Below are 16,851 nucleotides of genomic sequence, written 5' to 3' on the forward strand. Positions count from 1 at the left end.
TTCAAATCCAGCCAGGCTAAAAAAGACTCAAAACAACAGTTAAGTAGGACCTTTCAGAGGACACCAGAGTGAAGAGTCAGCAAAGGCGAATGAGGGTAGTGTCAAGTCAGAAATTAATGTGGCAGAGAACTAGAATGGATGGTGGTGTTGGTGAACTGAAGAGCTGTGGCTATCCAGTATTATAACTAATTCAGTGACTTCTTTGTAGCAAATAGTTGCAGACTGGAGCGCTGGAAAGGAAGGTAGGGTGGGTCTATCTGTCTGTCTGCCTGCGTATCTGACCCCACTCACTAACTCCAGTGGGCATACTGTTATTGTGGCTGATATATTAATCACGGGTATACTGTCAGAAGTGGCTGCTCCAACCTGGAATCCCTGTATCAAGTCACGCGAAAGGGCCATATATTATAGTCTATCTCTGCTATCAGCAAGCTTCCTAGGCAGCCTCTCCAGCCCAGCATAAGTAGCATAACCCTTTGGAAAATCAAATTGACTAGCTTTATCTGAGAGAGCAGCTGAGACAGGGGCCTAATTCATGACAGATGGGCCAGCCAAGCCACAAGGTCAGACTAAATCCTAAATATACAGCTTGCTTGCACACCATGGCATACTTTTGCGACTCAGTTCTCCTGCCACATGGGTAGGTCCTGATGACCAAACTCAGGTCACTGGGCGTCTTGGCATATATGCCTTTACCTGCTGAACCATCTCATGGGCCCCTGTTAATTTATTTTTAAGGACGTAGTTTTGGCTAACTGCTTCATCTGACTTCAGTGGCCTCCCTGAGCAGACAACACACTGACTGACCTCATGGAGGTCAACTTCTCAGGAAGCTGAGATTTACTTCTCAAGAAAAATCAGAGGAAGCATTTCACTTGCTGTTCAGGCATGGTAGCAATGTTCACTCCACAAAAGTCTCCCAGAAGCTGATGCCAGGAACAAAACGGACTCAGCAGCTGCCACTTAGAATCCCACCAAAGGCCTGGGATGCAAAGCTGTGTTAGTTAACACCCATGACAGGATTGCCCAATATACACAAATCTGTTGAGGTGGTCCCTTCTGAAGCCTGGAAGGGCAAATCACATTTCAGTTATAAAAACAAACTATAAAATGCAAGTATCTGTCTCAGAAGATGAAATTACTACTCAAGAGTGGATTTCAAGATTTTCATTTTATTAAAAAGATAGCAACATAATAGCAGCATCATTTGGTACCTCTTTACTAAAACAATGTGAAAGTAGCTCTACTCAGACTCACAGCTAGGCAGTAACTTTCCTTTTGATAATCTGCAGTACCATTCTATTAAACTACAAAATAGCCCTATGCAGTTACTTAGTATATTTAATCTTGATGGAATTGAGTTCTCTGGGTTATTCCCCAATCATGCTGCTTAGTGGTACCATTTACTTGTAGAATTCGACATGTCTTTCAGTACTAGTTTGATGAATCCGAACATACATAGTCAGGAATGTCAAATAAAAATTAAGCAAGACCGCTACTCCATTTCGACCCTAGAAATTAAATGTCATCTCTCCCAAACTGGCAATTTTCCAAGCTAAAAGGTTACTTGCCAGTAAACTTAAACATCGGGCAAGATTAAAAACCTACTTTTAAAATACACTGTTATGAGATGGGCTGCAGTTCAGTGATAGAGCACTGTCAGGTGTGAAGCCCTGGGTTCAATCCTTAACAGCAAGGAAAAAAAAAATAAAGGAAATATTAACTATAAACAAATCGATTCCAGAAACTATACACATATCTTGGCCTGGAATGTAAAAAGTTCTATTACTAACCCTAAGCTGACTGTGGACCAGAAGCCTAAGTGGCTTTATGGTGTTTACTGTATCACTCACTGCCCAGGTGAATGCATTTACAATACAATAAAAGACAAGGAATTAAAAGGCTGGCCTACAAATTAAGTAGGAAATGATTTTTTTTGTTTTGTTTTTTTTTTTTTTTTCGAGACAGGGTTTCTCTGTGTAGCCCTGGCTGTCCTCGAACTCAGAAATCCGCCTGCCTCTGCCTCCCAAGTGCTGGGATTAAAGGCGTGTGCCACTACACCCGGCTAGGAATTGATTTTTATCTTACAAGATTATTTTGTTATATTTTTATTAGATTCCTGCTTCCAGAAATAGGAATAAAGCCCTTTGAAGAGCATGACATATGGGAATTTGAGACTAACTTAAGTGTCTACTAGCAAATAAACATGGGAAAGCATTTAGTGAGGGAGACGTAAACACAGAGGGAACAGTCACTGCATTTTGGTTGCATGGTCAACTTCACAGCTCGCTCAATCCAATCCTCTTTTCCATGGCTCAGAGATGCCCTATGACTCAATGCATCCCTCCAAAAAGACTGACTCTCGCTGCTGACTCAGCTAACATGAAACGAAACTAGACTCTATCTGTGATGCGCTGTAAACTGAAAATATTTTAAACCTAATAGTGAGCTTCATAATCCTTAAGCTTAAATAATTTCACAGGTTAAGATGGGTCTAGAGGAAGGTTGGATCTTTTCTCAATTTTAAAATGAAAGCACAAAGACAGAAGGATGACAATATTAGTATCTTAAATTTTCTTGACCAAAAAAATAAACCATCTTGATTATAAAAATTGATTTTTTTATTTGTAATTGAGTATATCAAAATTTAAGCCTCTAACATAAAGATAATTGCATTAATAGACACCGAATGTATTTTAAAAAAAGAATTCTAACCATGGAGATTACAGGCTGAAAAGTGTATTTTAGTCCCTAGCTAACTAGAGTAAGACAGAAACAGCAACTACAGCGATAGTCATTAGAAATTATTTTAAAACCTGCTACGGTCCTTAACTGTAAAGCCACCAGGTTAGTGCTAATATCAGCTCAATGGGCATACAGAAGCTATCCACAGTATCAGCCTGTCTAGAAAGAAAAAGAGACAACCACACTGGCTGTTAGTAGGAGACGGTTATGGTCCCCGCCCCCACTTTCTGACAGCATCTATCTTAGGTAAAAAACAGTATTTGAAAAACAGTAGAGGAATTAAAAACAAAAACAAAAAAAACCAAAAACAAAAACAAAAACAAAGACCAGGAGTGCCCGCCTCCCCAAGTGCCTCCCTCCCACATAACTGCCAGACCACATCCCACAGCATCTGACTTCATTTTCTCTTGTATTCCTCCTACTCATTCTGAGTTACAAAACCATTTTCTACATTAATAATTATTTGAGCAAAATAAATACCCGAATGAAAGGTAAATAGCGATAGGAATGAAGTGTTAATCTCCACCATGAAAACATTTTACCAGTCTTCCAGAGAGGAAATGCCCTAACTTTAAAGGGCCGCTCTGGAAACACTGCAAAGGTTTGCACAGGCCATGCAGACACCCTCCACACGGCACGCCAAACCAGAGCGGAATAGAAACTGAAGACTCTTTCCGCTAAAATACTCAACTTTATTAGAGAAATGGTACTAAAAAATAACAACGATTCCAACATTTGCTCTAGTCTACTTACATTTCATAAATAAGACAGCGGTTGAAGTGAGACACTCCTTAACAATCTCTCCACAGGTCCAAATGTTTCTCTATCAGAATAAGCTGTTTATTAGCCAACCATATGTGGCTAAATGATTAAAATGGCCATCTATACTTTACATAGTAAAGCATTTTCCAAAGTTTAATGTACACAGTGACAAAAAAGGAAACACACACACACACACACACACACACACACACACACACACACACACACACACCATAACTCTAAACACCTGAAGATGATTAAGCAGCTTCATAATCGAACCAGGCTTTGTGATTTGCAGAAAGGGTCTTTCTAGTCTTCTGATTAATATGAAAAAAAGACTCAAATTGAAACCAAGGAACTAAAGTGCTACTTGGCTTTTTCAGTCTGTGAACATAACTCTTCATGAGGTAAGGCAACTGAGTAATTTGATTGTATTAGGTTCTGCTAAAATAATCACACTTGATTTTCAAATAACCTTTGCAAATTGGAAGTGGGGTTCTGTTTGCTTTGGAAGTGTGACAGTGATGAGTGGACGGTTAGTGCGGAGTGCACAGCTCTGGAGAAAACATGAACGCAGATGCTGCTTTACTCCTGCCCTCCTTCTGCAGGAAGGTGGACCTAAGATGGATTCCAGTAAGCCTATCATTAAACACAAATTTACCATATGCTCCTAGTCCTTCCATAAGTTTAATTTCTGCATCATTGGGAGAAAATGACTGCAAGGCAATATTAAGGCCATCCAATGAAGTCAACTCATAGGCATCCTCTGACCATGTAAGAGCATGTCTCCTGTTTAATCATCACAGTATAAAACTGGTGGTCCCCAAACGACACTGTTGTTTGAACCTCCACAGAGCTTGTAAACAGGACTTCCTTTTCTCATCTGAATGGAGAAGTGCTTATGACACAGCAACTGAACACTTCCCAATGGGTGAATAGCACACAGCCATCTAGGTTCCAAATGAATTGAAACTGACTAGCACATACAAATCCCAGGAACAGTATACCACACATTGTAGAAGGCACTACAGCTTCAGCTTGTGCTCCAATAGCCTGTTTGTGAAAACTCAATTTCCGTTTTCTAAGGGCCTCTTTGCCACCTACAGCTGACAAGACACACTGCAGTATTATTCATGAGCTTGGAAATGTTAAGGAAGGTTAAGAAGAAATGCTCATTTTCTGGCAGACCCAATGATTCTGAACACTGAATACGTTATTAGTATTCCACACAGCTGCTCTTCTTCGGAAGAACAGTAGCATGCATTGTCAGTTGGTTTTTAATCACTTATTTAAGCAATGTTAATCTGTAAAACTGTTTTAAAGAAAAACTCATGTCCAAAACAGTGAGCAAAAGAAAACCCAGTAGTGAGGATTTACCACAATCACTGCAATCCCTGTGAAGTCAACGTGAAAACGTCTTACATCATTTGCACTTTACAAGAGTGTATGTATATTTGCACAAATTTCAAGCACATCATCAAACTGTATATATTGAAATTTTTTTTTTTTTAAAAAAAGTAAAACAATACAAAACTCAGTAACTAGCATTTTTTAAGAGCCTCCACTGCTCATCTCCTGGACAGTTCCACTCTGGATCTCTGCGTTTCTGGCAAACACTGATGCACCCACCACATGACAAGTAGGGCAGCCACCATGGAAATGCAGACTTCAGAAGATGGTCAGTTTGGGTAACATCTGGTATTTCGTGATGTCCATGCTCAGTAACAAGATGTCCACAATGTCACCTCATAGCTGGAAAAGCTTTAGTTACCATATATGGATTTCTCTCTCAATTTACACCTTGTTTTGAACTGAACGCTTTGGGTTTGATCCCGCCGTGGAGGAGACAGAGTGGGCAGGCCTATACGGCGTCGGCCTTGCTGCACGGGCTCTCCTCATTTGGTTGGCAGTTCCCATTGTGCTGTACTTTACCTTCGTCCTCAGTCCTCGGAGAGCCCTTCTCATCTGCAGCTTTGCTCACAGTTGCATCTGACTCTTTACTGTGTTCCTTCTCCTGCAAAAAGCACCAAGTGCATGCTTACTATCGTGCACGGTTATGTATGACTGTGCCTAAATGACATGTCTCTTGTGAATAAAGTACATGGTTTTCTTTCATTAAAAAAAAAAAAAAACGCCGGGTGTGGTGGCGCAGGCCTTTAATCCCAGCACTCGGGAGGCAGAGGCAGGCGGATTTCTGAGTTCGAGGCCAGCCTGGTCTACAAAGTGAGTGCCAGGACAGCCAGGGCTACACAGAGAAACCCTGTCTCGAAAACAAAAACAAAAACAAAAAAAACAAAAAACAAAAACATGCAAGCACATGCATCAACTTGTCCTTTGTATGTTATTCCCCACAAAAGATGGTTAACAAAATCAGAATACAACAGGTAAACATAAATTCTAGCTCTTCAAAATCAGCCTTGTAAAACAAAAGAAGCCAAATAGCTTTCCTCCAATACACTACAAGAAATAAATGTGAACATGTACAAAAAAATCACTTCCTCCGTGAAAAGCAGTCCAAATTCTGCCCCGAGGCTAAGGAAGGCTCAAAGGAGAACAATGAATGCCTAAGATGTAATTCACACTCAATAAATACTGCTGATGTCACTGATGATGATGAGAAACCCTGTCAGGAGTCTTCTTTTCAAATAGAATTATACATGACAAGATAGCAAAGAGTAAGCTGTCATAATTCACAAGTATTTACAATTTCCAACAAAAAGCTTAATTAGGGAGTTTAGTTTTCAATTCTATATTAGGAAATTTGGTTTCAATTATGTATTACACATCAAACCTAATTTTAGCTATACATTACAAAACCAATGACAACAAAGTCCCATCAATTTTGTCCAAATGTACACCGAGAATATCAAATATACTTGTTACCCAGAGGTTTTCTAAAATTTCCTCCTTGTGTGATATTTACTGATTCTCCAAAATAAGGAATGAAGCTGCTTAACTTTTCCCTGGTTCTCATCTCTTCAAAGGCAGTAAGAGTGAGCAGCAATAGTGCACGGAGCAGCACAGCCCTGGAGAGGCAGCTGCAGCGCTTCTCTTTGACGCAGGCCCTGGCTGAGCGGCTCACCTTAACTGGTGTGGTACTCTTCTCCACTTTCTCCTTCCCGTCTCGGTCGCCAGAACTCTTTTTTGTGGAGGTAGAACGCTCTCTTTCTCTCCTGTCACTGATGTGGTCCCGTTCTTTTTCTCTCTTTTTCTCTTTCTTATTTCGGCTATATTAAAAATGTAAGAGTTATCTTTAAGAATTTGAAGACCTACTCTCTAAACTCTTGACAGCAATCTTTATCTAACACAGGCTATCCAAAACAACGCAATGTAAATAAGCATGCTAGTAATTGGATTGGCAAAGTAACAAAACCAGGTCCTCCATCCTGACCTACTCCACTCTTTGCTTCACTCAGGGTTAAAGTGATTTCAGCAGTAGCCAGCCACCACATGTTCCTTTAAGACACAACTTTTTACCGTCAATTTACTATATTTTTAAATGCTTAAGATATACTTATATACTGAAATAAGGATAAGATTAAAAACCTACTACAGTCAGCCTAAACTATATATAACGTCTGCTCATACACAGATTCGCCCACCACCTATCAACAGTATGTAGGAAAGAAAAAGCTGCCCTAAACCCAGACACTGTTTTCTAGTGATGGAAACTCTCCCACTGAGTCCCTACACTACAGCTGTGCTGTGTTCATAATTCTCGGAATAACCATGTACTAGTGTAGGATGTTTTCATAGGCTAATGTGTGAACATTAAGGAGGGAATAAAAACAGAGACTAGCTGCATATGTATCAAAAGATGGCCTAGTCAGCCATCACTGGAAAGAGAGGCCCTTTGGACTTGCAGACTTTATATGCCCCAGTACAGGGGAACGCCAGGGCCAAAAGGGGGGAGTGTGTATGGGGGACTTTTGGGATAGCATTGGAAATGTAAACGAGGAAAATACCTAAAAAAAAAAAAAAAAAAAAAAAAAAAAAGAGAGCAGTAAAATGGCTTAGCTGGCATCAAGCGTAATGACCTGAGTTTGATCTCTGGGACTTCCATGATTTTTAACAGAGAAGAAGAAAGAAAAAAGAAAAGCAAATAGAGTCAGAAGCAGGAGAATGGCTGTAGTGAACATTTCAGAAGCAGGAGAACAGCTACAGTGAACATCAGAGCTGCAAGGAGCTGACTACACCCCTGCTCACTCCATCTGTTACAAACAGGAACCAACAATTCAAAGCCAAACCTAAAACACATGAAATGCACTACTGAAAGCAAAAATTAAAAAAAAAAAAATCACAAATCTCTTAGGATTATTGGGGGGGGGGTGAAGAATTATACATATCATTTGAAAAACATAACTGTGTGTGATCTGGCGAAGATGGCTCTAACATGGAAATATGAGCAGTTACCTATTATGAGTAGTTTAAAAGTAGACCCAAAATTAATGAAAATAATGAAGACAACTATGAAGCAGATCCAAAACAAATGAAAATCTGTTGCAACAAATGTATTATTTCAGGTCACTGGGGAAAATGTTATTTTATAGGAGGTTTGGGGACAACCATCTAATCCTTTGGCAAGGTGATGAAACAAGACACACATGCCATTCTAAAGAACAGAAACAAACCACATTGGCTTAGAGATCCAACTTACTTTGAAATGAAATGACTATATACTAGAAGTAAATATGGGTGAATTCTAGGTTAAAAGAAATTTCTAGCCACATCTATAACTATAAATACATAAAACAAAAAGAAATTTATAAATTTGTTGCAAGAAACTTTACAAGGCAAAGCAAAACAAACAAGAAGCCAAAAAACCCTCAAGTGCCTCAAAACAAAGCATCATCATGTATGCTGTATGCATCTATAGATGGCTTTAAAAACCAAAAGGATGACACAAAGGAGCATCATAAATAATAAAATACAAGAGCCAGGAGGTGGCTAAGCATGTCGAAGACTCAATTCAGTTCTCAGCACCCACATCAGGCATGTCACAACTGTCTGTAACTCCCCTGCCCACTTCTGGCCTCTGCAAGCATTGTGCTCACATGCACATGCCCACACACAAACATATAATTACAAATAAAACAACAATAACATTTTTAAGAAAATACAATCAATTTAACTAAAGATAACAAAAACAAGCCACCAATTCATACACTAACTAGCACAGCCCAGCAATGAAAGAATGTAGAGAAGGAACATTCAAGACTGCATGCCATAAGGAACACCAGCCAAAACAATATACAGACTCAATACAATCCCTACAAACACCAGCATCAGACACACGAAAAAACATATCCTAAAACTTGTATGACTCCTTCAAGGCTCTCCATATAGCCAAAATGATTTTTAAAAGAAATAAGCTGAGGCTGAAGAGATGGCACAGCTCTTAAGAGCACTCAATGCACTTTTAGAAAAACCTCCAGCCGGGCGTGGTGGCTCACGCCTTTAATCCCAGCACTTGGGAGGCAGAGGCAGGCGGAGTTCTGAGTTCAAGGCCAGCCTGGTCTACAAAGTGAGTTCCAGGACAGCCAGGGCTACACAGAGAAACCCTGTCTCGAAAAACCATTAAAAAAAAAGAAAAGAAAAGAAAAAGAAAAAGCTCCAGTTCTAAGGAATCTGACATCTTCTTCTTCACCTCCTCGGCTCCTAGATATACACGATGTGAACATACATACGCAAAGTAAACAAATATATATTTTTAAAAGCAAAAGAAAAAACATGGTTAAGTGACTCATAATTTCTGATTTCACAATGACTACAAAAGTACAATACCTGAAAACATGGTACTTGCCTCAGGACGAGCATGCAGGCCTGAGGACTAGCCTAGAATAAACTCTTGCATAGCAGTCAGATGATTTTCAAGATAGAACATCATTCAGGGGTAAAATGACAAAATCCCAACAGTGGTGCTGAGAAAACGTAAGATCCACATGCTAAAGAATGAAGCTGGAGTCCTACCTCTAAGTGTATACAAAAATTACCTCAAAATACATCGAAGGGTTGACTAAATGGCTCCGAGTAACAGCATGCACTGTGGGACCTGAACCACAAGTTCCATTTCTGGAACCCACATAAAAGTAGGAGAGAACTAGTTTGAAAAAGACGACCTTTAACCTCCACACACACGCTGGGGCACATACATGCCCCTCCATGCACATCTACACACTCATACACAATAATATAAATTAAATTTAAAAAACAAAAACAGATGAACAGAGCCGGGTGTGGTGGCACACACCTTTAATCCCAGCACTCGGGAGGCAGAGGCAGGTGGATTTCTGAGTTCGAGGCCAGCCTGGTCTACAGAGTGAGTTCAGGACAGCCAGGGCTACACAGAGAAACCCTGTCTCGAAAAACCAAAACCAAACCAAAACAAAACAAACCAAAAAAACCCCAGCTGAACAGACGTAGTACTAGTTCATCGCCACAAGTTCAAGGGCTGTCTGGTTTACCAGTGTGTAAATACCAATGAGACCTGGGCAGGGCATAGTCACCGACTACACAAATACACAAGAGTATGCTAGCCTTTGTGTTAAAAAAAAAAAAAGAAGAAGAAAGAAAAAGAGAAGGAAAATACCTATTTGCCTAATTATGTAAAAAGGAACAGACAAAAGCTGAAATTAATAGTGCGTGAGAAGAAGGCAGACGGAAAACAGCACTGTCACAGACCCAACGTCCCACCCAGCCAGCAGCATCAAAAGGAACAGAGATTCCCTCATCACTGTGGACACATTTCTTATAGTGAAGAATGGCAAAGGGTATGACCCTTATCTGTTCCACGACACTTTTTAATCTAAAGAAACAATTACACACTTCCATTTGTAACTATACAAACCTGGGGGGTGGCGAAGGGGGGGCAGGGAGATTTGCAACTGTCAGTTCCTATATGGACGAACGGGATGAGCACACAGGTGGAAAGCTAATGGTTTTAAAAAACTAATCTGTATTCTGAAGAATACAAATATATTTGCCATTCAAACAACAAAAGTTAAAAAGAGCCTGAAGAAGAGCCTCCCTCGTGCTTCAGCAGACGCATCCACCTACCCCCTGGGAGACGGAGATCTAGAAGACTTTCTTTTGACGGTCTTTGATGTTCTTGGAGACCTGGAAGAACTCCTGCTCCTCCTCCTCCGCCTTTCCCTAAAAGACAAAACAATCACTTTCTAAAATCAGCAACTGAGATGAAGAACAGTTCAAACTACAAAGTTTGATTATTGTATTTTTTTAATGGTTTAGTTCCTTAGTGCTGAGACTGTAGGCTTGTACCGCCAGCCTGGCTTACTTCTATTTTCATTGGGAGAGGGTTAAAGGGATCCTGAGGATCAGACCCAGGCCCTCCCACATGGCAGACAGCTGTGCCTGAGCCACTTCCCTACTCCCTTACGGGCCCATTAAACTCTTCTTAAAAGCACGGCTTATTACCTGATTTTAGTGTAGATCAGATTATGAACCATACATTTATCGTTGACAAAACCATCATCTAAAATTTCAGGAGAAAATAGAGGACAACCTCCTTTTCATTGACATACTTTAAATTCTGTTTAATTCTTCAAGGGAGTATACAAAGTGATGGGCTTCACTAGAACAATTTTTCAAATGGAAAAAATATTAAAGATGGTCCAGACTCAAGTATCTTCTCTCTTAGTAACTAAAATCTTTCCCATCACTGTGCTTCTGGCTCCTCTTGCATCACTGCAAAGAATCTCTAACAAAGTCTGGAAAACCTGTAAGATAGGTTATCTTGCTAAGGCTTAGGTGTGTCAGAATAATAAAAAGCATTTAAGGAGCTTATTGAGAAACTGCTTTCCCTCTAGGTTACTATCATTACCATTGTTCTGGTCACTTAAAATTAATGCGTACATTTATACAAGTAGTTAAGATCTGAAATTTAGATAAGGAAATAATAAGCAAAAAGAAAAAAATTAACATTAACAGATAATACATATTTAAGAGTGACTAACTTAGAATCAATGAACTTCGCAACATCCACAGCTCAAGAGATGAGATATGAAGACATATTTATCAAGTATAGCCAATAATTGTATATAAGGAGTTCTGATAAGGGCTGGGGGCAACTGCTTAGTGGATAAAGTACATGCCGCCCAAACACCCATGGAAAAGGCCAGGCAGAGTGTCACATACCTGTAGGCCTGCACCAGGAGGCAGAAACAGGAAGAGCTGGGAGACTTGCTAGCCAGCCTGGGCAGTCAATGATTTCAAGTTCACTGAGACCTTGTCTCAAAACACTCAGGTGGAGAGTGACAGAGGAAGACAGAGACTGACCTCTAATCGTAAGGCATGCAAACATAAATGCACACACATCCCACACACAGGAGGAGCAGCAGCTCTCAGAACCACTGACCACACAAACAAAATATCAATCTTCTGAAATTCAAGTTCTCCTTACTATTGCTTTTCGTTTTCTTTCATAAAACAAAGAAAAGCCAAAGCCCGTGACTCCAGACTTCCTGGGTTGTGGTGGGACCAGAATATAACACCAGCAACATGTCAGGAACAGAGCCTGGCACATAGCAAGCAGGCGCTCAATTGATAAAGATTGTTTCTTTTTTTTTTTTTTTTTTTTTTTTTGTGGGGAGCAGAAACAGTACTGGAGAAATCAAACCCAACCCACACATGGTAGAAAAGCACCGAGTTACACTCTCTGCCTTTCCTTCCCTTTCATAACATTAATTTTTAAGCATTCATCATTTTTTTAAGTATCCGATCTTTGAAAAATACAAATTAGGAGACAATGCTGAAAATAAAAGCATGAAGTAATGTGTTTGAACAGTTACTCAGAACATTGGAAGAGGAAAGACCTACTAAAGAGTAACCAACCAGAGCTGCTGACAGAACTCTCAGACAACCAATGTGTGCACACAGCCAGCCACTCACTCACTCACTCACTCACTCACTCACTCAGTCTTCCCAGCTCATTTCGTCTCCTGGTCCCAGAGCTTTAAGAGTATCTTCAGGACTGACTCTGAACCCTTTAAGTCCCTTCAACATAAAAGGAGCCAGGCATTGTGGTACACACCTTTAATCCAAGCATTTTGGAGAGTCACATGATCTTTCTGAGTTTGAGGCCAGCTAGTTCTATATATTGAGAGCTACATAGACCGTCTAAAAAGAGCGAGAGCAGGAGCAATAGAGAGTAAGAGAGCAAGCGAGCGAGCAAGCAAGCCAGAGAGAGAGAGAGAAAGGGTATTAAGCTAGTGAGCATGAACACGCAATGGAAGAAAGCCAACAAGCATTTCAGAGTCTCTGGAAAAATAAACTTATATTACTAATTAAAAAGGATTCAAATCATTTGATGCTGTGAAGCAGAGTATCTGGATGGTACAATAACATGAAGGCACCCACATGACCAACAAAATCACTTGCACCCAGGGTGCAGTCACAGGTTAGGCTGATACCCAGGGAAAAGGCTGTTTAAACCTGCTTCAGTGCTTCTATGTTGAGCATGTTGTGACCGGTGTTACTCTTTTCAACTTCATGGTTCTGAGCCAGTTTTAAGTACCACAGTCTAACAGTCTCACAACCTTACTGGAAGAAGTAAATAAGGTGAGAAATTCAAGTCAACTAAGAACTAAATTTGGCCTGTTATACCAGCATCCAATGAACACTACAATTAGCTTTTTATTATCTTTTAATAGGCTAGTGTGAAAAATAAGCTGTAAAATAACATTTTTCAAACTAGGAAATATATTCATTTATCAATGTATATGCAATGAAAAACCAACTTTAAAATGTATTAAGACATTTATTTTAAAATGTTTTTAAAAGACTAGGCTTAACTGATCATTCTAGAATCATCTGGGATAAGGGTATAAACAACCTTGAGGAAGTGTCTCATTTTGTAGCTGTTACCATAGCAACATGCTGCCACCTGGTGGCAGTATATCTATTAATAAGTGGAAAAAATAGTCCTAGGAGGAAAAGATCTAACGTTTAATACTAACAAAAGAGAATAATACTTAAACATCATACGTAAAGCATTTTGGAAGTTAACTTAGTCGACAGACAGGAATCACACTATGTGGAAATCATGTAACATGCCACTCTAGAGACACAACAAAGTCTCAAAGGTCAACTATCACACAAGAACTTTTACGTAGCCATTTTAAAACATTCTCCCCATCATATGCCTTTCTCTAAGAAAAATAGTAAGTAAAAAGTTAATCAGATTTAAATATTGCACTATGAAAGATAGCTAAGTGTGTCCAAATATTTCATCCAGAAGGTTCAATGATGCGGCAATCCCTCTGCTGGAGAAAAGCTGACTTGTAATTAAGGGTAATGTTACTAACTACTATGTTTGCATAGAGTATTTTCCCCCTCGGTCCCTCTTAGCTAAAGTTTAAGCAAGGTGCAGTGACAGATAGCTCAGTCAGTAAAGCATTTGTCATGCAAGCATGAGGCCCCGAGATCTGCCTCCAGAACCCATGTGGAAAAAGCACAACACATGATTAACAGAAACAGACTTAGTAGCATGCATCTTTAATGCCAGTACTGTCCAGGCAGAGACAAGCAGATTCCCAGGGATAACTGGCTCATCAGCCTAGCCTACTGTGTCTTGGCCAATGAATCACATCCAATGTCACCCTATGACCTCCACACACCAGCACCCACAGGCATGTGCACCTACACGCACACACAGAAGTTATGTATCACCAAACCTGCTGGTACTACGAGATCGTCGTGATGCATTGTAACTTCGGGGGGGTGTTCGGGACTTCTTCTCCTTCTTCCGTTTTTCATCTGTCTCTTTGGATCTGTCTTTTTCCCGTTCCTTGTCTTTATCTTGTTCCTTCTCCTTTTCTTTGTCTCGCTCCTTCTCATGGTCCTTTTCCTTCTCTCGGTCTTTATCTTTGTTTTTACCCCGCTCCTTGTCTTTTTCACGATCCTTTTCCCTCTCTCTCTCCTTTTCCCTCTCTTTCTCCTTCACTCTTTCCTTCACCTTTTCTCGGGTATCTTTTCTCTTGTCCCTTAAAAAAACAAACAGAAATAAATTTTTGGCTAAAATAATTCTCTCTCAAAAGGAAGAGGCCTTTCTTTCTACACAATTACCAATCCAAATCATCTGCATTGACTACAAATTAAAAAATTTTCTGTGTAACTCAGGTGTGGACCTGAGGTGTAGCAGGCTAAGCTGAACCACACTGGCCATATTTGCATCAGAGCAATCAATATTAATCTTAGATACTAAAGCAACAAGAAAGCCTTACTTCTAATAAACCTGAGCCACAATTTCACATGAGTGAAAACAGTGATAAAATTTAAACTCTCTGTGACAACTCAAGAACTCACCGTGACCGTGACCGGCTCCTTGACTTCCGCCTCTCCCTAGACTTAGAGCGTTTCTTGTGTGGGCTCTTGGATCTACGTCTATCTTTCTGTCTTGAGCGTGACCTATTATGGGATCTACTCCTAGAGAAAAATAAATTGTAAAGATATCAAAACTTATTCTTAGAATTTCAACTCCAAAAAAGCTAAGAATTCTTATATTCAAATAAGATCATTTAGAAAAACTATCCTATTTATTAAGACCTTAAATGACCCTTTTATAATGTTTTCATTATAATAGCAAACTAAATTACTGGGTAAGTTTACCTGCTATATTATATTGTGTAGAACACAAAACAAAAATAATTTAATAGTTATTTTCTCTGTCAGGCATAGTATTGTCAGGGATAGCTTTCCTTTTCATCAAAACATCACATGCCTCAAATCTGTACTGTTCCGTTGGCCCAAGTTTTCACATCACAGACTGTCTCTAATTCCTGGCTTCCCTGTAAGCTAGCTATGACTCATCTTGAGGGGAGCAGGGGTATGCTTCAACAATTTCTATAAGTGGCCATGCACTGTTTGTCGCAACAAATATTAGGAAGAAAGTAATAAAGTTGTCAAAGAATATTCATAAAAAATATTTTAATAGAATATATATGGAAGGATAGTACTGATGATAGTAACAGTATAATAAATGAAGCATGAGAAATCAGACAAACATCAGATGTGATGTCTTGATCTTATAACTAATTATAATCAGCTAGTAAAAGAAATCTTTATTACTCTATTATCCCCCCAGAAAAACATAACTTGCTATTTCAATTCTGAGGAGGCCCCACTGAAAACTGGGTATATTTTTAGTGTTTTTTTTTCCATAATAAATATCCTAGGCACTGTTTACTAAAATATAAAATAGAGTTGCTGATGTCGCTCAATGGAAGTTTGTACAAGATGCAATGCCCTGGATGTGATTTCCAACGCTACAGCAAAACAGAAGGACAAGTTTCCTTTAACGGGTAGCAGAACACATACAAAGCTTAAATACGGAAGTGGTGAGGTACTAAGTCTGACAGTGTGGATCCAAAAGGCACCTCTGGCGCAGTGGCTGTGAGCTGGCTACGTCCCCGTTCTGGACTAGAAGTCCATGTTCCTCTGCAGTCTGAAGCCCATCTACACTTCCCAAGGTTATCATGAGGACTCAATCAGGTGATGTTTGCAAAGTGCCTCATAGCCTAGCAGAGTAAATGCGTAAACTTTTATCTTTCTTCCAAAGAGGTCAGGGCTATGTAAGTTTTTCACAGTATGCTTTATATAGACAAAATTCAGTGTGTGTATGTGTGCGCAACGTGAGTGACAAAGCACACATGAAGGTCCGACAACAACTTCTAGGGTGGGTTCCTCCTTCTAACATGTGGGTCCCAGGGATTGAATTCAGGTTCCAGGCTTGGTGGAAATAATCTTTACCTGCTGAGCTATCTCACCAGTCCCACCAATAGTCATGTTTTAATAAAATAAATTAGAACAAATTCTACAAAAAAGGATTAAAAAAAATCTGAGGTGGGCTTTGAGGTCAGAAGCCTCCCTAGACTACTCCCAATTGCCAATGAAATCTTACTAGAAAGTACATTTCCACTTATCCAAGTTTTGTTTATGTATAGTTCATTTTAAACTAAAAATTATTTTCTTTTTTTTTGTTTGTTTGTTTTTTTTGTTTGTTTGTTTTTTTGAGACAGGGTTTCTCTGTACAGCCCTCGCTGTCCTGGAACTCACCCTGTAGCCCAGGCTGGCCTCGAACTCAGAAATCCACCTGCTTCTGCCTCCCGAGTGCTGGGAAGTTTGCCACCACGCCTGGCTCTAAAACTTATTTTCGAATTAAATGACAAATAGCAACTTACTGTTACACTGCTTTAAAGCTCAATTGTGTATCAACTGTTTCCATTCAAACACTATTTCATATAGTTCCTAATCTGATCTGTCAAGTTTATGTAACCTAAAATACAATAATCGTAGAAATGCCCTTTTTTTCCAATGCTAACTCTGTGA

At 39.6% G+C, this 16,851-nt stretch overlaps 1 protein-coding gene across 8 annotated transcripts in view; it reads right to left on the reverse strand.

Moving 5' to 3' along the window:
• Positions 1 to 369: 369 nt before the first annotated feature.
• The window catches only part of Srek1 (splicing regulatory glutamine/lysine-rich protein 1), a 36,052-nt gene continuing 19,570 nt past the window's right edge, over positions 370 to 16,851 (reverse strand). For 3 of the 8 annotated variants that reach the window (XM_006517607.3, XM_017315498.2, XM_006517608.4), the window contains 5 exons: positions 14,830 to 14,949; positions 14,199 to 14,507; positions 10,564 to 10,659; positions 6,590 to 6,734; positions 370 to 5,521 (listed from right to left, as the gene is read on the reverse strand). In XM_006517607.3, the coding sequence (XP_006517670.1) occupies positions 5,369 to 5,521; positions 6,590 to 6,734; positions 10,564 to 10,659; positions 14,199 to 14,507; positions 14,830 to 14,949 (823 nt within the window). In that variant the 3' untranslated portion in view covers positions 370 to 5,368. Of the gene's footprint in view, positions 5,522 to 6,589; positions 6,735 to 10,563; positions 14,508 to 14,829; positions 14,950 to 16,851 lie in introns of all 8 variants that reach the window. The other 5 variants (XR_001780780.2, XM_030247237.1, NM_001361085.1 and 2 more) reach the window with 3 other exon arrangements.

Source organism: Mus musculus, chromosome 13 (genome assembly GCF_000001635.26).
Source record: "Mus musculus strain C57BL/6J chromosome 13, GRCm38.p6 C57BL/6J".
In the NCBI taxonomy this organism is placed as follows: domain Eukaryota; kingdom Metazoa; phylum Chordata; class Mammalia; order Rodentia; family Muridae; genus Mus; species Mus musculus.